At 43.9% G+C, this 23966-nt stretch overlaps 1 protein-coding gene across 1 annotated transcript in view; it reads left to right on the top strand.

The window, feature by feature from the left end:
* Positions 1 to 23018, top strand: part of ehf (ets homologous factor) — a 74600-nt gene extending 51582 nt beyond the window's left edge. The window contains exons 8-9 of the mRNA XM_080190537.1: positions 15299 to 15494; positions 20842 to 23018. Coding sequence (XP_080046663.1) covers positions 15299 to 15494; positions 20842 to 20941 — 296 coding nt within the window. The 3' untranslated portion in view covers positions 20942 to 23018. The remainder of the gene's footprint in view (positions 1 to 15298; positions 15495 to 20841) is intronic.
* Positions 23019 to 23966: the final 948 nt, after the last annotated feature.

Genomic DNA, 23966 nt, shown 5'->3' with positions numbered 1-23966 from the left:
AGGTTGAGGCCATGAACTGTTCACCATTGCCACCCACTTGAGCCAGTCTCACCCTGAAACTCTGTTCCCTATCTCCTAACTTTCAGCAGTTCCTGTTTACCCCTTATCCCTGTGCTCGCTGACCAACGTTGGCTCCTAGCTTGCCTCCAGTCTGGCAATTTCTCCATAGTAAAATTCTCACCCCAATTTTGAAACTCCCTTTGCCACAACTGAAATGCATAACCTTCTCCAGCTTTGCACAAGCCACCATCCGCCAATTCCATTCACTCCACACGCAGTCAAAGAATCCCTACAGAAGAGGTCATTCAGCCCATCAAATCTGTATCGACTCTCTAATATGCCCTCTCCCCCGACAGCCTCACACATTTACCATGGCTAATCTATCTAACTTACACATCTTGGGATCCTAAGGGAGAATCTAACTTGGCCAATCCACCTAGCCTGCACATCTTTGGAGTGTGGGAGGAAACCAGGGCTCCAAAGCTGGAGGAAACCCATATAGACATGGGGGCGATGTGCAAACTCCACACAGTCAGTGACCTGGGACCAGAATTGAACCCAGGTCCCTGGTGCTATGATGCAGCTGTGCGAACCATTCTGCCACCGTGCTGCTCTGAAAACAAGAAATGAATGAGTGCACTGGACACAGCTGAGGCCATAGGACTCAGCATCGCAGCTGTGATACTGGTGAAGTGTTCCAGAAATGGCTGCACCTCCAACCAATCTGTTCTAGTACAGCTACAACACAGATATCTACCTGACAATGGAGGAAATTATCCAGAGTGGTCATGATGTTATATCTGCAGTTTGCATAGTCTTTTTTGTCTTATTAACATTATCTTTGAACCCACTCAAAATATCATGGAGTCACACAGTGAAGAAGAATTCTTTTGGCCCATCTAATCCATACCAACACATGAGAAACACCTGCCCTCCCATCTAATCCCATTTACCAGCACTTAGCCCGTAGCCTTAAATGTTATGATGGCCAAGTGCTCATCCAGATCCTTTTAAAAGGATTTGAGGCAACCCGCCTCTACCATCATCCAAGGCACAGCAATGCAATCCGTCAACACCCTCTGAGTCAAAAGGGCTTTCCTCACATCCTCCAAACCTCGTGCCCCTCTCCTTGAACTTGTGTCCCCTCGTGACTGATGCTTCAACCAAGGTGAACCGCCATCCCTATCCATTCTGTTCATACCTCTCATAATCTTTTACACCTTGATCAGATAGCCCCTCAGTTTTTTTAGCTCCAACAAAAATACCTCAAGCCTATAGAAACTATCATAACTTAATGACAGCAGGGATTCTGGAGGAGGTGCAGAATCTCCTCTGTACCCCCTCCAGTGCAATCACATCTTTCTATAATGTGGCGACCTTGTACTCTAGCTGTGGCTTCATCAAAGTTCTGTACTCCAATATGACTTTCCTGCTTTTGTAATCTGTGTCTTGATTGATAAAGGCAAGTGTCCCATATGCCTTTTTCACCACCCAACTAATATGCCCATTCATCTTCAGAGATCTGTGAACAAACACACCAAGGTCTCTTTGTTCCACAGAACTTTCTAGTGTCATGCCATTCATTGAATATTTCCTTGTCAAATTACTCCTTCCAAAGTGTATCACTTCACACTTTTCAGGATTAAATTCTATCTGCCACTTATCTGCCTATTTAATCATTCCATCTATACCTTCTTGTAGCCCAAGACACTCTGCCTCATTGTTAATCACCCATCCAATCTTTGTGTCATCCACAAATTTACTAATCCTATTCCCCACATAGTCATCTATGTCATTTATATAAATGACAAATAATAGGGGACCCAGCACAGATTCCTGTGGTATAACACTGTAGCATGCTCCAGTCACTAAAGCAGCCTTCACTGTTATCGAATACTCTCCACTTGCTTTGGTAAGTGCGGCTCCAACAATATTCAAGAAGCTAGACACCATCCAGAACAAAGCTGTCTGCTTGATTGGCATCCCAACCATCACCTTAGACATTCATTCCCTCTACCACTTACACACACTGGCACAATGGGGACTGCAGCAGTTCAAGAAGATGGCTCATTACCATCTTCTCATGGGTACAGATGCACAACAAATGTTGGCCTTGCCAATGACTCTCGCATCACATAAAAAAACAAAAAGAACCGCACAAATCTCTCCAACACCTCCAATTCTGAGCTTTCCAATTTTTAGTTTGCATGTCTTCAGCTGCCTGAACTGCCTGCACCTCCCTGCATCCTTCTCCTTCCCTTCACCTTTAAGATGCTCCTTAAACCATACCACGTTGGCCAAGGTTTGTGTTCCCCCTCACCCTATTATCTCCTTATGTGACCCCATTTGGGAACATTCTGGTGAAGTGTCAAATGACATTTAACTACACTAAGACAATCATAGAATCCCTGCAGTGCAGAAGAAAGTCATTCAGCCTATAAAGCCTGCACTGACTCTCCAACAGAGCATCCCACTCCCGCCATTTGATGTAACCCCACATAATTACCCCATTAATCCCTCTAACCTACACATCCTGCTGCAATTTAGCATGGCCAGTTCACCTAACTTGTACATCTTTGGACTGCGGGAGGAAACCCGGTAACCTGAGGAAACTCATGCAGACACAGGAGAATGTGCAAACTCCACACAGATAGTCACCTTGGGCCAGAATTGAACCCAGGTCCTTGGCGCTGTGAGGCAGCAGTGCTAACCACTGTGCCACCGTGAGGCCCAGGTTGTTTGCCCAAATGCAGGTTGTTAATGTTTTTATTCCCAGTCTTTTTCCTAATCTTCACTGAGTAACCATATATTAATTTGTGTAAAACATGCATACCCAAATCAGGTGGTGCAATCTAATGTAGGTTGATGAATAGATAGTCCCAAAGTTTACCAGGAAATAACATTATATTCTAGGCTGAAATATGATACACCTGTCACAAGGAGTTTCGGTACACTGGCTAGAAGTTTGGACACACGTTTTAGATTTCCAACATTGTACCTTTTAAATATTAAGCAGTTTTCATCCATCCTAGTTCTGAAATTCCAATGGTTTTGTAATGCGGAAACTATCTAGAAGGGGTTGGGAATTTGAGGAGGAGAGAGATGATCCTCTGGTTTTACACCCTATTCATGTTCTGTCCTGCATTCCTCTAGAAGTGAGAACCTGTCTAAGATGTGCACTACCCAAGCCACAATGTAGCCGGGAAGAGTGTCCTCAATTACACCACAGAAATAAACTGTTCAGTCCAACTAGTCTATGCCATTGTTTATGTTCCATACGCGCAACTGTCAACTTCTTTTAATCCAGCCTGCGTATCCTTAGTTTCTGTCCTGCAATGTTTGAAGCACTGAACTCAGTTTAAATTATCATAAAGCAACTATTTTGGGATCAGCAGCTGAGAAGAGCTGTAATTGTAGTCGGTTGCATTAGGTTGATCTTCAACACAAATTGTGACTGTATGTTTATGAGATTGTTGGCTTCATTTCAAAATGTCTCTTCAGACTGCTTTCAGTTGAGAATATTTTTATATTTGTTCATGAAATGTACACATTGCATGTTGACCAGCATTTATTTTCCATCCCGAGTTCCCCTTGACAAGCTAGTAGTGAGCCACCTCCAAATCCATCTGATATAAGTACACCCACAGTGCTGTTAGGAAGGGAAAAATTAGAATGTTCCCTGAAGATACACGAATTGGGGCCTCCAGCATTCTGTGATCCTAAGCAGTAACCAAGATACTCTGTTACCTTTCCCACACAATTCTCCCCAAGACACAGCTTATTCCACTCAAACTCTCTCCACAGGCAGGAAGCTTGGTAGCCCGAGGACTCAGATTTAAATTTATTGGTCAAAAGTCCAGCTGGGAGATGTGGAATTTGGGGGGAATTCTCCCAGCCCACTGCACTGCTGTATGCCACTGCACTGGGCCAGGAGACATCAGCAGCGACCACTCCTGGGCACTGGGCAGTGCCAAGGGGGTGGGGCCAGAGGGGGTGATTGGATGGGGGTCCCCATTGCCACTCTGAAAAACGATCGATGGGGGAGGAAGGGAGTGAAGGCAATTGAGACCAGCCATCCAGGTTGGGGGATGAGTTTGGGGCTGATCATCAGGATGGAGGGGAATCGGGGCAATTGGGGCTGGCTGGGGGGTTGGGGGGGGGCAAATCGGGACTGGTCATCATGATGGTGGGGTAATTGGGACTGTCACGGGGGTGTGGTTGGGGAGATCGGGGCTAGGCGGGGGTGAGGGGGCAGAACATACTGAGGCTGGCCATCGGGAGAGTGGGGGAGTTTGAGACTGTCAGAGGTAGAAGAGAGCACAGAGAAGATGGCCCGAGGAGGTCCAGGAGGCCTGCGATTGTGGGGTGGGGGGGAGTGGTCAGACAGCCAGTGATGGGGAGTTACGGGGATGCTGGCAAGGGGGGTTGGGGGGGGAAAGGCACTGCGCATGCACCAATCTCCACGCTGACAGATCGGAGCATGCACAGTGGCCCACCCAGTGCTGTGCTGCCAGCTTCTTGGGCAAGAATAGGTCCCGCCCCCTACTTTGCAGAATGAATCCTGCTGAGGAACTTTGCAATGCTCAGAGTGTTGGAGATTTGCTCTGGTAAGTATGCTAAAGAAATAGCGGGAATCCCTCACGTTTACCAGCACGTTAGGAACTCAGAATTTTTTTGGGACAGTCCCACCTTTGTTTTTAATCAACAATGTTAGGATCTGGAAAACACTTCCTGAAATGCTGTTGGAAATAATAGTAACTGACAAAAGGGAATTGGATATCTACTTAAGAAAAAAGAGATGAAGAAAGAGCGGGGAGTGGGAGTGTCAGAGAGCTGACACAGATAGAATGGGTTGAAATGGCTTCTTTCTATGTGCTAATCTACTAACAGAAATCAAATGAAGACCATAAGACTACCTTTTTTCATTGCCAGAAGTTGTTTGTGTTTCATTTAGAACAATATTTAATTTGTACAATGACAACAATTTCAACAGCTTTTCTATATGACTTCCTTTAAGTTATTTATCTATTTGAACATTTCTCCTAAGTTCCACTCACTGTCTAAGATCTGAAACTTGCAAATTCAATGTATGGACAATTACTGGAGAATCATTATTACTCCTGATATGGTGTTGCCCTCAAGAGAATGAGACTTAAATGGTCTTTTTTTGCTATGCATGAGTTGAGAACTAGCTAGAAATGTAGGCCGTAATTTTCCAGTCATTCCCGCCAGTGCCATCTTCTGAACCCATCGACTGTGGCCCCCTCCCCGCCCTGTGGATTCCCCATTGTATATGTCTAGAGTATCTGCTGGCTTCTTGACATCCACCCATGCATCCCTCTCTCCCACTCCCCTGCCTGATTTCAATAAGAAGAATATTTATAAGATTGTCTCAGAAATTTGCTGCGTTTCTTTTATTTGTTCTTTTTAGAGTCTTCAGTTCACCTCCTCCTGGTTATGTTTTATAAACTGTCTGCTTTAAACCTAGTAAGAAGTCTCACAACACCGCATTAAAGTCCAACAGGTTTATTTAGTAGCAAAAGCCACATCACATCATGAGCTTGAAACTTCATAGCAGTACTCTTATATGTATTTCCCACACCCCAATGACTTTGCTGGGTTTCCGGGGGCAATGTATCAATTTATTGTGGATTCATGCTCCGATCTCAGCCAACAATAGTAGATTAGTTGAATGTATGCAGGCTGTGTCACTGAGTAGGTGGCAGCAGAACTCTCAGTTCTTGTTCAACCCTATTCCAGGAGATTTCATCACATTCTAGCTTCTGTAAGCATGACCTTTCCAAAGCTCTGTAGCCCACATCCTAAATCACACTGGCTCCCAGGCAAAGCAACACTTTACATTTTGCCTCACTAACTCTGTAAGCTCCTCCAGATTCACATCCCTCTGAAGTATCTGTGCTCCACCAATTCTGACCTCTTGAGCATCCCCTATTTTAATTGCTGCACCATTGATGGCCGCAAGGCCTCAAGTCCTATAATTCCCTCTCTAAACCCCTCATTTAAGATGCTCCTTTAAGAAGCTCGTTAAAACCTATTGCTTTGACCAAGCTTTTGATCATCTGACCTAACTTTGCTTTATCAGGGCTTGGTGTAAATGGTATCTTAAAAAGTTCCTTTGGGTTGTTTTAGTAAGTTGAAGGTATTATATAAATACAGGATGCTGTTATTATTGTCTCTAGCCCCATGTCACCATGCCCTGTCATTGGTCACATGACATTTCAATCAGCCAACAATGGTAGCTGTAAGACCCACGATGTCTTGCACTCTGGAAAGCTTTGTATATTTATCCACAGGGAGCATGCCACAAGGTCACACCACATCCTGGACATGTTGGGCCCTTATGTTTACCCTGTATCTGGCCAGAAAAAAACAAGGGGGGAAAAATGTCTCTGATTTTTGTTCCCAATTTATTTGGACGGGTGTCCAGGTGAATTCCAGAAGACTCCAGAACAATCTGAGAGGGTTAGCAATCCTCAACAGAGATCACATGGGTGTCGCTGGCTAGCCAGCATTAATTGCACATCCCTACTTGCCCTTGAGAAGATGGTGGTGAGCTGCCTTCTTGAAACATTGCAGTCCATTTTCTGTGGGTTGACCTATAACACCATTAGGGAGGGAATTCCAGGATTTTGTGAGGGAACGGTGATATATTTCCAAGTCAGGATGGTGAGTGGCTTGGAGGGGAAATTGCAGTTGTGGTGCCCCCATGCATCTGCTGCCTTTGTGCTTCTAAATAGAAGTGGTTTTGGGTTTGGAAGGTGCTGTCTAAAGGTCTTTGGTGAATTGCATCTTGTAGATAGTACACACTGCTGCTGGTGACCGTTGGTGGTGGAGGGAGTGGATGTTTGTAGATGTGGTGCGAATCACGTGGGATGCTTTGTCCTAGATGGTATCAACCTTCTTGAGTGTTGTTGGAGCTGCACCCATCCAAGCAAGTGGGGAATATTCCATCACACTCCTGACTTGTGCCTTTAAGATAGTGAATAGGCTTTGGGGAGTAAGGAGGTGAGTTACTCACTACAGTATTCCTAGGCTCTGACCTGCTCTTGTAGCCATCGTGTTTATGTAGTGAGACCAGTTGAGTTTCTAATCAATAGTAACACCAAGGATGTTGACAGTGGGGGATTCAGTGATGGTTACCTCATTGAATGTTAAGGGATGGTGCTTAGATTATCTCTTATTTGTGATGGTCATTGCATTTGTGTGGCACAGATGTTACTTGCCATTTGTTAGCCCAAGCCTGGATATTGTCCAGATCTTATTGCATTTGAACATGGACTGTTTCAGTATCTGAGGAGTTGCAAATGGTGCTGAACATCTGTGAACTTCCCCTCTCTGATCTTATGATGGTGGGAAGATCATTGATAAAGTAGCTATAGATTGTTGGGCCAAGGACACTATCCTGACGGACTCCTGCAGTGATGTCCTGGAGCTGAGATAACTGACTCCCCACAACCACAAACATTTTCTTGTGTGCCAGGTATGATTTCAGCCTGAGGAGACTTTTCCCCAATACCCATTGATTACAGTTTTGCTAGGGTTCCTTGATGCCAAACTTTGTCGAGTGCAATCTTGATGTCACTTGATGTCACTCTCACTTCACTTCTGGAATTCAGCTCTTTTGTCCATATTTGAATGAAGGCAATAATGAGGTTGGGAGCTGGGTGATCCTGGCAAAATCCAAACTGGGCACCAGTGAGCAGGAGCTGCTTGATAGAACTGTTGAAAACTCTTTCCATCACTTTACTGATGATCAAGACTAGACTGGTGAGGAAGTAATTGGTTGGGTTGGATTTGTCCTATTTGTTGTACACAGGACAAACCTGGGCAATTTTCCACATTGTTGAGTTGATGCCTGTATTGTAATTGTACTAGAAGAGCTTGGCCAGGGGAGCAGCAAGTTCTAGAGCACAAGTCTTTAGTACTATTGCCAAAATGTTGTCAGGATCCATTAGCTTTGCAGTATTCAGTGCCTCCAGCCATTTCTTGATATCATGTGGAGTGAATCAAATTGGCTGGAGACTGGCATCTGAGATGCCGGGGACCACTGGAGGAGACTGAGATGAATCATCCACTCGGCACTTCTGGCTGAAGATTGTTGCAAATGCTTCAGCCTTATCTTTCACACTGATGTGCTCGGCTCCTCCTTCATTGAGGATGGGGATATTTGTGAAGCCTCTTTCTCCAGTGAGTTGTCTAATTATCCACAACCATTCTCGACTGCAGGACTGCAGAGCTTAGATCTGATCCATTAGTTGTGGGATCGCTTATCTCTCTCCATCACTTGCTGTTTATGCCATTTGGCATGCAAGTAGTCCTGTTTGGTAGCGGCAACAGGTTGACCCCTCGTTTTTAGGTATGCGTGGTGCTTCTCTTGATGTGCGCTGTTACACTCTCCATTGAATCAGGATTGATTCCCTGGCTTGATGGCAATGGTTGAGTGGGGAATATGCTGGGTCACGAGGTTGCAGATTGTGCTGCTGTTGATGGCCCACAGCGCCCCATGGATGCCCAGTCTTGAGTTGCTAGATTTGTTCGAATTCTGTCCACTGTACTACTGACAGCAAGTCAGCAGACTCAGAATTTCTGCCGCCACACAGCAACCATAAGCTGCTTGAAGTGATGTGAGGCATGCCAAGGGTGACCCAAGATGGAGGTGTTGGGATAGAGTAGAGAGAGGTGAGCTGAGCCTGGAGTGTCAGGCCTGGGAGGAAAGCTGGCGGTGAGTTGGGCACTGAGCTGATGGTGAACAGATCCTGGGTGCCAGGGTGTGAGGGGAGGAGGTGCTGGATGGGGATAGGGGGGATTCAGGTAGTCGTAGGCAACAATGGTGCTGGGATGCTCAATAACTAAATAAATCAGTGTTAAGACCTGGTTAAGTGCAGAACAATCAGCCTGACTTTACATGCTCTGAGATCCCAGTAGAACTGTCAAGCTGCACTCCTGGAGCTTTCTGGTGAAGCACAATGTCCAGGTTCCAGTATAAGCTGCCTCTCTGGAGCTTCAATTGAGGTGTACTTCTCAGATTTTGCCACTATAGAGACCATGCAATCGGGCCACTGAATTACATTTTAATGGTTCAATGGCATGTTCTGTGCAGTGTGTATCATCTACAAGATGCATTGCAGCAAATCATCAAGGCTCCTTCAACAGCATCTGCCAAACCCATGACTACTACCACCTAGAAAGATAAGGGTAGCAAATGCATGGGAACACCAACACCTGGATGGTCCCCTCCAAGTCAATCGCCATCCCGACTTGGAAATATATCGCCGTTCCTTCACTGTCGCTGGATCAAAATCCTGGAATCCCCTTCCTACCAGCACTGTTAGTGTACCTATACCACGGGGACTGCAGTGGTTCGAGAAGGCAGTTGACCACTATCTTTTAAGGGCAATTAGAGGTGAATAATCAATGCTGGTCTACTCAGTGATGCCCATATCTCATGAACAAATATGAAAAGAATTACACCAGCGAATGAAACTGATATCAGAATCCTCCCAGTATTTAAATAGGACAGGCTATGTGGCGTATTAATCACCCATTTTCAAGGAATAGGCTGTTGTTTTCAAGCTAGAAGGTCAAAGTGAAACCAGTTAAACCAGTTAGCAGAGCTAGTCCAAGAATGACAAACATGAACTTTACTGACAGCAAGGAGAGGAATATTGATTACTGATATGGCATGATTGAGACAATTGTTCAGGAAAAAAAGTGATAGATACCAGAAAGAACAGATATGATTTAAAAGAATAAGTATCACCAATTCCATCACATACACAATAAGGTGAGATCCATATTTCAAGTCGGAGTTTTAAGAACCCAAGGATTTGCTTTTATATAGGTCATTAAACAACCTCAGAAAGTCTCTAAGTGTGAATTAAATGTAACTGAATTGTAATCATTGTGTAATATTGTAAAATTCAATATTGTATATTCAGTTCAAGCCTGCGTGAGCAGCAATGTGACAATGACAAGGAAATCTTTTATTAGTGATGCTGGTGGAAAAAAGTATGGGCCAGGACACTGAGGAAAACTCCCTACTCAACTTTCAATAATGTCATGGGAGCTTGTTGATTCTTTTGTACTTTTCCAGTCATTTCTACATTGCAGTTCATGAGAGAGCAAATGGGGTAGCCTGCAATAAGTAAAATTACTGTGTGTCAACATTTGTATTGGCCAGGCCCATATATTGTTTCATTGATCACATTACTGAAGTTCCTCATTATATTTTTATTAGCATGTGGGCTAATGATTGTACTTCAATACTTCAAAGAGGAGCTTCAGCTGCCTATCAACTAGGTTAAAAACATATTTTAATTATCATTTATAACACACATCTTTCAACTGTGGAATGTGAAGAGAGAAACATTTCCTATAATCAATATGCTCATTGAAACTCATTATTGTCTTAGAAAAAGGCATTAGAGCTAGATATTTAAGCAATGGCTGCCACAGACAGACCCACTCAAAACCTCTTGGAAATAACACTATGGGTGAAGAATTTCAGGGCAAGGTAATCAACCACTCGACAGAGATTGCAAGTGACATAGGCAGTGTTAATAAAGTCTTCATCTAAGGAAGCTGGCTAAGGGATACTCCCTCCCCATCTTTTTGAATAGGTGTGTTGTCTAGTTGAAAAAGCCAACCTATCAGAAATCAACTAGCAAACTGAGATCTTATAATAATTGGAACATCTTCCACATCTAACCACATCCAAGAAATCAATTAACCTAAATTGGCTACAACATTTAAAAAATATGCCTCAAGGACAATGAAAGGACATTAAACTATATATTCTTTTACCTTTTCTTATTGGACTTGAAGTCACCTGTGATACATGCGTGCACGTGTGTGTGTGTGTGTGTGTGTGTAAGTTCTGCAGGAAGACTTTATGCTTGATGTTGTGCTTTCATTAATTTTCTCAAATTTAGTAGTTACTAAATTTATTCACTTTTTTTACTCAGTAACATCTCATTCGATTGGGCTCCTTATCACTCACAGCTTAAACACTAAACACATTCTAATTTGGAAAAGACATACTCTTATAAAAAAAGAAAATTAAACCTTTGTTGGCACCAACCAAGAAGATGACTAAAGGGGAACCAGTTCACCCATTCAAAAAAGACAGTAGGACTAGGGGGCACAGCCTCAAGATAAAAGGGGGGCGGTTTAGAACGGAGTTGAGGAGGAACTTCTTCACTCAAAGGGTGGTGAATCTCTGGAATTCTCTGCCCGTTGAAGTGGTGGAGGCTGCCTCGCTAAATATTTTTAAGACGCGGGTTGATGGGTTTTTGATAAGAGAGGGGATTAAGGGTTATGGGGAGAGGGCGGGAAAGTGGAACTGAGCAGTGACAGATCAGCCATGATCTTATTGAATGGCGGGGCAGGCTCGAAGGGCTAGATGGCCTACTCCTGCTCCTATTTCTTATGTTCTTATGTTCTTATGTTCATTCTCACGTGGTCATGTCCAGGATTAGTTCATACAGATTAATAAATTTGCAGATGTCACAATGATTGGCCACGTGGTTGACAATGAGGTTGACTGTCTTGGGCTAAAAGAAGATATAGACGGAATGGTCAAATGGCCAGTTAAGTGGCAGATGGAATTTAACCATGATAAATGTGAGGAGATACATTTTGGAAGGAGTAATTTGACAATGAAGTATTCAATGGATGGTAGGTCACTAGGAAATTCTGTGGAACATTGAGACCTTGACATGTTTGTCCATAGATCTCTGAAGGCAGAAGGGCAAGTTAGTAGGATGGTGACATAGGTATATGGGACACTTGCCTTTATCAGTCAAGGCATAGATTACAAAAGCAGGGAAGTCATATTGAAGTTACAGAGAATTTTGGTGAGGCTACAGCTGGAGTACTGTGTGCAGTTCTGGTCGCCAAATTATAGGCTGGATGTGATTGCACTGGAGGGGGTGCAGGGGAGAAGGCATATTTAAGTTGTGAAAAGAAGTTGAGTGGCTTGAGTTGTTTTCATTGGAGCAGAGAAGACTGAGGGACAACCTAATCGAGGTGTATAAGATTATGAGGGGCATGGACAGAATGGTTAAAGAGCAGCTGTTCCCCTTAGTTGAAGGATCAGTCTCAAGGGGACACAAAATCATGGTTTAGGGGAGATGTGAGGAAAAACTGATATTACCCAGAGGGTGGTGATGGCCTGGATTGTGCTGCCTGGGAGAATGGTTGAGACAGGTTGCCTCACATATCTTAAAAAGTACCTGGAGGAGCACTTGGCACATCATAGCATTCATGCTATGGGCCAAGTGCTGGCAGATGGCATTAGGTGGGAAGTCAAGTGTTTCTTATGTATCGGTGCAGGCTTGATGGGTCAAAGGGCCTCTTCTGCACTGTATGATTCTGTGATATTTTGCGTGTTCAAAGGTCATGTTAATAATACAAGAGAAACTATGCAAACTGCAGATATAACAGCATGACCAAAATCCCTTCCAATTTTTTGTTGTCATTGTTGTATCTATTCAATTAAATGCACAGTGACAAAAATTGACCAGGACAGGGCAGTGGATGTTGTATACGTGAACTTCAGCAAAGCTTTCGATAAGGTCCTTCATGGCAGGCTGATACAGATGGTGAAGTCAAATGGGATCCGAGGTGAGCTGGTAAGATGGATACGAAACTGGCTTGGGCATTGAAAACAGAGAGTAGCAATGGCAGGGTAGTTTTCTAACTGGAGGTCTGTGACAAGTGGTGTTCCACAAGGATCAGTGCTGGGGCCTCTGTTGTCTGTAATATATATAAATGATTTGGAGGAAAATGTAGATGATTCATAAATTTGTAGATGATACAAAAATTGGGGGAGTAGCGGATAGTGAGGAGGATTGTCAGAGGAGTCAGCAGGATATAAATTGGCTGGAGGCCTGGGCCGAAAGATGGCAGATGGAATTTAACCTGGGCAAATGTGAGGTGATGCGATTTGGAAGGTCTACTGCAGAAGGAAAGTATACAGTAAATGGTAGAGCTCTTAAAAATATTAGCATAAAGAGGGAGCTAGGTGTGTAGACCCATGGTTCCCTGAAGATGGCACCTTAGGTGGACAAGGTGATGAAGAATGCGAATGGCATGCTGGCTTCCATGAGTCGGGGCGTTGAGTATAAGAATTAGAAAATCATGTTGCAGCTGTATAAGACTTTAGTTAGACAGCTTTTGGAGTACTGTGTACAATTCTGGTCACCACACTACTGGAAGGATGTTGATGCATTGGAAAGGGTGCAGAAGAAATTTACCAGGATGTTACCTGGTTTGGAGGAAATGGACTATGAAGAAAGGTTGAACAAACTTGGATTGTTTTCATTGGAGCTTCAGAGGATGAGGGAGCACCTGATAGAGGTTTACAAGATTATGATAGGCTTCGATAGAGTTGATAGCCCGAATATTTTTCCCAGGGTTGAAGGGTTAATTACTCCAGGGGCATAGGTTGAAAGTGAGAGGGAGAAAGTATAAAAGAGATGTAAGGGACAAGTTTTTCACACAGAGGATGGTGAATGCCTGAAACGTGCTGCCGGAGGAGGTGGTGGAAGCAGATTCTATAACAACATTCATGAGGCATCTGGATTGACACATGAATAAGCAGGGAATAGAGGGATACGGACAGGTAAAGGCAAGAAAATATCAAATTACAAAGTCATGTGTGTCAGCAAAGACTTGATGGTCTGTTCCTTTTTGTACTTTTCCATGTTCACTGGGCCTTCAAACCACTTGTGCATCTGTACACAGGGTGATTTGAAGGGGCTGAATGATTCTGGATTGATGAACAGCTACACCAGCGGTTTTGGGGAATCATTGATCATGGTCTAGCCTTCAATCGATTCAGGGGTCTGACTTACAGGCTAATCTTTCCTCCAGTTGTTTTCTTGACCTTCCTCAAACCAGTTATAATTTTGTGTTCAACAAGTCATGGCTCATATCGGCATAATAATGGAAATGCAGGTAACTCATAGCAAAGTAAAATGAACCGCTACTTAAAGTCACGTTTGATGATTCAACATTTATCATTTTCTTGGGATGAGATGTTAAGACAAGGTTGTAATCTGACCCCTCAGCTGGCTTAAAAGATTTCCTGGCACTACTTTTTAAGAAGAGCACAGGAGTTAACCCTAATATCCTAAGAACATAAGAACATAAGAAATAGGAGCAGGAGTAGGCCATCTAGCCCTTCGAGCCTGCCCCGCCATTCAATAAGATCATGGTTGATCTGTCGTGGCTCAGTTCCACTTTCCCGCCCTCTCCCCATAACCCTTAATCCCCTCTCTTATCAAGAACCCATCAACCCGCTTCTTAAAAATATTTAGCGAGGTAGCCTCCACCACTTCAACGGGCAGAGAATTCCAGAGATTCACCACCCTTTGAGTGAAGAAGTTCCTCCTCAACTCCGTTCTAAACCGCCTCCCCTTTATCTTGAGGCTGTGCCCCCTAGTCCTACTGTCTTTTTTGAGCGGGAAGAGTCTCTCCACCTCTATCCTATCCATCCCATTCATCATCTTATACGTCTCAATGAGTTCTCCCCTCATTCTTCTAAACTCTAACGAGTACAAGCCTAGTTTATTCAGCCTCTCCTCATAGCTCAATCCCCTCAACTCCGGTATCAGCCTAGTAAACCTCCTCTGCACTCCCTCCAAGGCCAAAATATCCTTGCGCAGGTGCGACGCCCAAAACTGCACACAGTACTCCAGCTGCGGCCTCACCAATGCCCTATACAGCTGCAGCAAGACCTCCCTACTTTTATATTCAATCCTCCTCGCTATGAAGGCCAGCATCCCATTCGCCTTCCTGACCACCTGCTGCACCTGCAAGCTGGGTTTTTGCGACTCGCGCACAAGGACCCCAAGGTCCCTCTGCACCGTCGCCTGCTGCAGTTTTTCGCCCCGTAAGTAATAGTCCTTCCTACCATTATTCCTACCAAAGTGGACCACCTCACACTTGCCAACATTAAATTCCATTTGCCATTTCCTGGCCCATTCGCCCAGCCTATCTAGATCCTTCTGTAGACTCTCCACACCCTCCGCACAATTTGCCGTTCCCCCAATCTTGGTGTCATCAGCAAATTTCGACACCCTACACTCCTGCCCAGTAGTTATCTGCACATTTCAGATTACTGCCTATTTAGTCTTGCTTTGTGTTTCCTACAACAGTGACGACACTGCCTCATTGTTGTCAAGTGCTTTCCAGATGATCTGAGGCTGTGGAAGGTGCTAAATAAATGCAGCTCTTTCCTTCTTTCAGTTATTCTGTGCACTTTTCTATTCAGCACCTCGCGGGACACACTTGTGGGAGTTTATTCGGGACATTCTCCTGGATTCAGAGAAGAACCCCGGGCTGCTAAAGTGGGAGAACAGGTCTGAAGGGGTTTTCCGTTTCCTCAAGTCAGAGGCGGTGGCTCAGCTCTGGGGGAAGAAGAAGAACAACAGCAGTATGACCTACGAGAAGCTGAGTCGTGCAATGAGGTAGGGCCCTCTGCAGTAAGTTTTTCTCCTTTGTTTATCCATTGTAGAGATAAAAGCCCTCACTCCCCACCCTCCTCAGCCCTCTCCAATACTACCACCAAGGACACAGTGCTCAGGGTCACAGAATAGAATTCACACTCACTTTCTCCCTCCCTTCACCAGGAATGTGAGTCTAAGTGAAATCTGGTAGTAATGTCTTTGCTTGGGATTAGTATTGCTCTGAGAACTCTTGCCCCCACACCCTGTGTAGCAGTGTGAGGCTGCACCACCAAATCTAAACAAGAATACTGCCTCCAAGGTCAGGTCTGGCATTGGGAAGAATTCTCATTGCCCCCATAGCCATGATAGAAGTGAAAACTGTGAGTAATAAAGGGTGGGGAGGTCAGCTTAATGAATGGGAAGGTACCACACAGCCAGGATTAGATGGTTTACTATGTAAGGAATGAGATTGAGACTGTGACATCTCGGTGTCACACTCTGGCCCAGATGTCCCAGAGGTGGCAGTCACTACTAGATCTCTGCTCTGCTCAATTTTTCCATACCTGGCTGCTGCTCCACATTTCTCACTGGTTTTCCAAGCCCAGGTTCTGCAGAATTGCAGAACGAGTGTCCACAAGGGAGTGGCTGTGTGAGTAAGGAAAGTGGGTGAGATAAATAGGTAAGTGGGTTTGGTGGCTGGCATGTTGAAGCTAGTCAGGTAAAGAGGGTGTGTTAAATCAGGAGGGTAATCAGGCCTGGTTCAGGGATGGTCAGGTGGTCAGGTAGGTAGTCAGGTGATCAGAGGGAGTATTTGGATTGGGTCAGGTCAGAGGGTGGTTGGAGCTGGCTGTATTCTGGGGGTCATGGGGTTAATCAAAAGATCAGTGTGAATGATTGAAGGGGTCAGTTGTGTAGTTACCCAGGAGTTAGGAGTTGTCTAGCTACCATTTCCTAGATAACTATTCAGGTAAGTTTTCAGGGCAATTTAGCACGCCCAATCAACATAACCAACACTCCAAAGGCATGCTGGTTAGATGGATTGGCCATGCTCAATTGCCCCTTGGTGTCAGTGGGATTAGCAGGGTAAATACATGGGGTTGCAGGGATAGGGCTTGGGTGGGATTGTTGTCGATGCAGGCCTGATGGGCCAAATGGTCTCCTTCAGCACTGTAGCCATTCTATGATTCTATGAAGTGCGACAGAACTGTCTGAAGTCTCTGAGTAAGAAGTCTCACAACACCAGGTTAAAGTCTAACAGGTCTATCTGACAGTAAATGCCACAGGCTTTCAGAACGCTGTTCCTTCATCAGGGCATATAAAGGCCCTGTTTCTGATCAGAACTCTCCACTCACCTGACGAAGGAACAGCATTCCAAAAGCTTGCGGCGTTTACTATCAAATAAACCTGTTGGACTTTAACCTAGTGTTGTGAGACTTCTTACTGTGTTTACCCCAGTCCAACACCGGTATCTCCACATCATGAAGTCTCTGACACAGAGAATTACCCATGAGAAATTGAAACCTCTCAGGAAATTCCCACATGGGCCAGTGCATCAGGACTTTCGTCAAGGGGTCCTGATGTGCATCTTGTAAGTCTGGTGTCCACCAATCCAGAGACTGGATGATCTGGGCTATTCATGGGCTTCTTTAATAAATGGTAAACATTTCACACCCTGACTCATACTTTATAAAATGCATCGATGTATAAAATGAAACTGTTCACCTTAAATAATCTCCTCATTGTTTCCAAATTGATTGTGAAACATGTAAAGCTGACAAACGATTTGTAGACAGAGTAGGTTGCAATGTTCTAATAATATTTCAATAAGATTAGAATTTTTTTATTGTACCTGCATGACAGGCTCAAAACCTTAAAAATTCTGCATCCAGAATGTAATTCTGAAAAGTACAGGCTACAAAATTAAATATCCACCCCTGTATTTGCAGAATTGGCAAAAACATGGCATATGAATCTCAACACATAAATATGAGGAAGTATATTTAGCAGGAAAAATAGGAGATCACGTTCCTTTTTAAAAAAATCTTCCATTCATTCACGGAATCAGGATGTCACTGACTGGGCCGGTATTACTGTAACAATTGTTACTTAAACGTCTAAACCATAGAACATTGAACATAGAACATAGAACACTACAGCACAAACAGGCCCTTCGGCCCACAAGTTGCGCCAATTATATCCATACCCACCAGGACTATCTATAACTCTCAGTCCCATTAAATCCCATGTACTCATCCAGAAGTCTCTTAAAAGACCCCAGCGAGTTCGCCTCTACCACCGCCGACGGCAGTTGATTCCACTCACCCACCACCCTCTGAGTGAAAAACTTACCCCTGATATCTCCTCTGCACCTACACCCCAGCACCTTAAACCTGTGTCCTCTCATAGCAACCATTTCAGCCCTGGGAAATAGCCTCTGAGAATCCGCCGATCTATACCTCTCAACATCTTATAAACCTCTATCAGGTCGCCTCTCATCCTTTGTCTCTCCAAGGAGAAAAGACCGAGCTCCCTCAATCTATCCTCATAAGGCATGCCATCCAATCCAGGCAACATCCTTGTAAATCTCCTCTGCACCCTTTCAATAGCTTCCACATCCTTCCTGTAATGAGGCGACCAGAACTGCACACAGTACTCCAAGTGGGATCTGACAAGGGTCTTATAAAGCTGCAACATTATCACCCGACTCCTAAACTCAATCTCTCGATTGATGAAGGCCAGTACACCATATGCCTTCTTGACCACATCCTCCACTGCGAAGCCAGTTTAAGAGTCCTATGGACCCAGACCCCAACGTCTTTCTGATCCTCTACACTGCTAAGAGTCCTACCCTTGATATTATACTCCTTCATCCCATTGGACCTGCCAAAATGGACCACTACACATTTAGAACATAAGAACATAAGAAATAGGAGCAGGAGTAGGCCATCTAGCCCTTTGAGCCTGCCCCGCCATTCAATAAGATCATGGCTGATCTGTCGCTGCTCAGTTCCACCTTCCCGCCCTCTCCCCATAACCCTTAATCCCCTTTCTTATCAAAAACCCATCAACCCGCGTCTTAAAAATATTTAGCGAGGCAGCCTCCACCACTTCAACGGGCAGAGAATTCCAGAGATTCACCACCCTTTGAGTGAAGAAGTTCCTCCTCAACTCCGTTCTAAACCGCCCTCCCTTTATCTTGAGGCTGTGCCCCCTAGTCCTACTGTCTTTTTTGAGCGGGAAGAGTCTTTCCACCTCTATCCTATTCATCCCATTCATCATCTTATACGTCTCAATGAGATCTCCCCTCATTCTTCTAAACTCCAACGAGTACAAGCCTAGTTTATTCAGCCTCTCCTCATAACTCAACCCCCTCAACTCCGGTATCAGCCTAGTAAACCTCCTCTGCACTCCCTCCAAGGCCAAAATATCTTTGCGCAGGTGCGGCGCCCAAAACTGCACACAGTACTCCAGCTGCGGCCTCACCAATGCCCTATACAGCTACAGCAAGACCTCCCTACTTTTATATTCAATCCCCCTCGCTATGAAGGCCAGCATCCCATTCGCCTTCCTGACCACCTGCTGCACCTGCAAGCTGGGTTTTTGCGACTCATGCACAAGGACCCCGAGGTCCCTCTGCACCGTCGCCTGCTGCAGTCTTTCACCATGTAATAGTCCTTCCTACCATTATTCCTACCAAAGTGGACCACTACACATTTATCCACATTGAAGTCCATCTTCCCCTTCTCCGCCCAGACTTGCATCTTATCTATGTCTTGCTGCAACTTCTGACATCCCCCCAGACTTTCCACAACACCACCAACCTTCGTGTCGTCAGCAAACTTACCAACCCATCCTTCCACTTCCTCATCCAGGTCATTTATGAAATGACAAACAGCAAGGGTCTGACAACAGATCCCTGGGGCACTCCACTGGTGACTGACCTCCATGCAGAAAAAGAACCATCCACAGCCACTCTCTGCCTTCTGTAAGCAAGCCAGTTCTGGATCCACAAGGCAACAGCCCCTTGGATCCCATGCCCCCTCACTTTTTCAAGAAGTCTTGCATGGGGGACCTTAACAAACGCCTTGCTGAAGATAACCTTCAAATACCATTTTTGTCAGCAATGGGATTATGTCATTCAGCTCCTCAAACCTGTACGGCCAGTTGTCAAATTCAGAGAAGTAATTTGCTTTAGCTCCATCAACCCACTTTGGTTCTGTAGCCTTTAATACTCTTGCCAAACTAAAAACCCTCCTAATCTCGAGTTTGAAATCTTCAATTGACCCACAGCCCGTACAGATTTCCACCAGACTTTAGGTGAAGAGGGTCTGACATCACCCTAGCTCTAACGTTCATCTCTCAGCCAATGTTCCCTCCAATTTGTTTCAGAGTGCTTGGGCAATTTTAAGCGTGTGGCCTCTTTTGAGTTTTTTTGGCATAGCTACACATCCATAGTTATTTAGAGGGGCCGACATTTGCACGGACTGCACAGGGATTTTCACTCACATTGTTCTTTGGTGGGTGGCGGGGGAGGGAGTTGGGAGTGGGAGAAGTAAAGGAAGTGAGGTAATGGTCTGTCCATTTCAGTTAGTCACCATGATAATCAATATGATTCTAAGATTAAATTGAGCACACTAAGATATTGCTGCTTCTCCTGGAAAAGTAGATACTGCTGTGGGAAGGGGTTGAGGAGAGAGGCCAGAAAGAGTTAGACCCTGGGCACATATTACAGTGTAGCACAGTATACCTTGGCACTGGAATTATCATCAGTGAACTGTGCATATTACACATGGAAAGGTAGTGCTTTCTAAAACTTCAGTCAACAAGCTGAAAGCTGAAATCAACCCTTCCAAGCTCCCTGCCAACAGAATATAATATCTGAGTTTAGATGTTAATTGCTCTATATGTAATAGAAATCACACCACCACTCCATCAGATCTTACAACATAGAAAAAGGCCATTTGGCCCATTGTACCTATGCTGCCTCATTTCTGTATATACACTGGGAGAATAAAGGCAACATTCCTACATTATCAAAATTATAGCTATGGTAAGCCTGCTGAATGCTGCAAGAATCCATGTCTCAACAGGAAGAAGTAAACTGTGTGACAAAGTGGATCTCAAACACACCTTCTCTTAAAGCCAAACATGCATTGAACAGGCCTGGATACATCAACTTGGGGGTTTTATTTGGTGATTTGTTATATTTTCATCAGTGCAGTTCCCTCTAGTTCCTTTAGGCTGTTAAAATGAATGATTGTTAGTGCAAGTTAGTAACTCAGCTTAGATCAGCCAACAATTCCACATCCTGTGTTCATGACATTAACACAACTGCACTCACTGATCTGGTCTTTTTTGTATGGCACAGATATTATTATAAACGGGAGATCCTGGAGAGAGTGGATGGCCGCAGGTTGGTCTATAAATTTGGAAAGAATGCCCATGGCTGGAAACATTATGACCAATAGTGTGAACCCTTGAAGATCTCTGAGGAAATGATTCCCACGTCATCCAAGAGGCAGCAAAATGGTCATTGTTATTTATATGTATAGAAAAATCAAATGGTGATTAAAAAATGGTCACTAACCCTTTCCATTTGTCTATTAACTGCCACCAAATTTCCTAAGACCTCAAAGTCCCAGTTAGCTAAATTCAGAGAAAACAATGTCCACAGGAAGTGCTCAGCATTGTGTAAAAGAGCTGTGTGTCCAGCCACATAGGATGAAAAATATTTTCTCCCAAAAATTAAAGCAACTATTTAATCATCAGGCAAGAAAGATAAGGAAAGCCATCATTTTAGTTTCTGTTGAATAATACCATGTAACAATAACTATCTATAATACCACATTTAGCATGGTAAAATGTCTTAAAGTGCCTCACAGGAGCATACTCAAAAAACATTTGAACCCAAATCATATCACAGGAGATATTAGGACAAGTGACCAAATGTAGATCAAAGAGATAGGTTTTAAGGAATCCCTTCAGCAGAGAGAAGTGGAGAAATAAACTGCAGAGCTCGGAACCAAGTCAGATGAAGGCACAGCCATAAATGGTGGGGTGAAGGAAGCCGGGGTGTCCATTTCACCAGCGTTGGAGGAGCCTCTTCCTTCTGTCACTCGGACTGAAAATCTTTGATATTGGTGACAAAATGCAGTTCTTCTTGCTGACCTCCTCTCTTATGTATCCAATGCAGAACTGCATCTATTGCTGTTGGGCCACTCTCTTATCAGTCACACAACTATTCTCTGGGAACAGAGAGCTCATCCTCAGAGCTTGCAGTTAAAAATCCAATGATTGAATTTTTGTTTTAATGGGAATGGCAAGTTGATTATTGGGAAAAATTTTGATTCCAATACCTTATGACAAATGCAAACTGTTAATGATCTTTTGAGATTCCTTATAAATATAAAAAAATCTGCAATGAAAATCATCTTTTATATATTTGTAAAATAATTTAATTTTTATTGTACTGTGTTGATTTGGGCTCTCACTTGGCTGTGTATACTTTGAACTATGTGGAGGATAAGAATATGATGTTGGAAATGAAGTGGTGGGGAGTGTCTCTAGAATTGTCTTGCATAAGGTGCCATAATTGCATGGGCAGCTATCTGCTATTTTCCTCTCCAATGTTTTTGTACATTTATATATTCACATAAATTCCAAATTTCCAAATATCTCACAACAAGTTTAAAGGCCTAGAGTTTCAATGTCTTTTAGTTCACTTTTATTGCGTGGAATTCCAATGCGCCAGACCACTTCACATTCACTCCAGTTATTTAGAATTCTAATATTCCCAACGGTTTTCCATTCACTCTGACTGTACAGAATATAGGAAAGTCATGTTTTTCCAGGGGGCTCACTGGTTAAGGCAGCGAGTAGCTGAGCCATCTAGGTGACTGCCAGAAGTGAAAATACAACATTTTAGTGAAATATAACATTTTAGTGGGCTTGGCTATGGAACCTCTCATAGTTGAATAGTTAGCTAAGAATTTGTGAGGTCAAATATTTCAGCAAAGGGATCAAGGTTTCTGGAGGTAAGATGGGAAGGTGGAGTTGAGGATTATCATTTCAGATCTGTCATGATCTCGCTGAATGGTGGAGCAGACTCGATGGGGCAAATGTAGGGGCATGTTCGACACAACTTTGTGGGCTAAAGGGCCTTTATTGTGCTATAGTTTTTCTATGTTCTATGTTCTAAATGGCCTAATTCTGTTTTGGTCTTACTGTTGCATTTTCACCAGTTCTCCAATATAATTGGGATGGGTGTCAGCTGAAAATGGACCAGGGTGTGTTAAACATTTGTGTTCAATTTTACATGTCCTACATGTCCTCGATATTTCTCTCTGGTATCTGGCATCACTGTGACAACAGAGGGATGGTTTTGATTTTTTGTTCCTCCGACAAAAAGCCTGAACAGCCAACAGTGAAGCGGGGGTAGTTGGGGAGAGGTTAATAAAATTGTTTTGATCACTGACCACTGGTCATTAGGAGGCTGCACATTGCAGCTAGTCACCAAGGCCTGATACTGCCAATCCCTGCCCACTTTCAGGCGCAGGCCAGGCCATATGCAAACAATTTCAGAGCATACAACCAGCACTGCTGAAAGTCCATTTCAAATCCACAAAACAGAAAATCGGGGTGACATGTGAAGAATGGTCATTTTGAGGAGCTACCAGAGATGACAATGGACTGGAAGTCATTCAGCACAGGAGAAACATTAGTGAGGTTAAAAAAAAAGACATTCTTTAGTTAAAGACATGCAATATTCAATTCTTACCTAATCATTGGTGTTTTAAAGAATTCTTCTGAGAGTAACATTTAAATGTAAAGTTATGATGCAGCTATTAAATTATTTCAGCAGTTTCAGCAGGTTACAGAAGTTTGATCTGTCTCTGTTCAATGGCTATGCTCAGATTGAACACCCAGCACCAACTAAAACACCTCATGGGACAGTGTTTAAAAGGGGACACTTGGTTTATTAAAATCTTGACCAATTGGACTGGATTTTTTCTCAGTAAACTGGTGAAGCATTTATTAGAAAACTGCCACGGAAACTAGTCTTCACCCCCCTTACTGAATTCTGTTGTGCCAAGGATCACTCCTGAGTTAGGATTGACTCTGTTGTTCAGGTCTGTGCTGAAATAGGTAATCAGGATATAAACAGATCCCTCTGACAGGGGAAGGAAACGTGGTCTGCTGCAAAAGAAAATTGCACTCACGTAGTATGGTGCATCAATAGACAGCAAACAGTGGTGGCTCCAAGAAGGGCCTCATATGTACTAGTGAGAGTGGATGCAGATGGTGGGGTGCTCCACTTAATACCCCAGTATGGAAATTGGTTCATGAAAGGTCATAAAATCCCTACAGTGCAGAAGAGAGCCATTTGGTGCATCAAGTCAGCATTGACTCTGCAATAGAGTATCTCATCCACATCCTATCCCTGTAACCCCAAGTATTTATCCCGCCAATCCTCCTGACCTACACATCTTGGGA

This window comes from Carcharhinus amblyrhynchos, chromosome 6 (genome assembly GCF_965287045.1).
Source record: "Carcharhinus amblyrhynchos chromosome 6, sCarAmb.v2.hapA, whole genome shotgun sequence".
In the NCBI taxonomy this organism is placed as follows: domain Eukaryota; kingdom Metazoa; phylum Chordata; class Chondrichthyes; order Carcharhiniformes; family Carcharhinidae; genus Carcharhinus; species Carcharhinus amblyrhynchos.
Note: the sequence above shows the minus strand (reverse complement) of the source record. Positions and strands in the feature narration are given on the sequence as shown.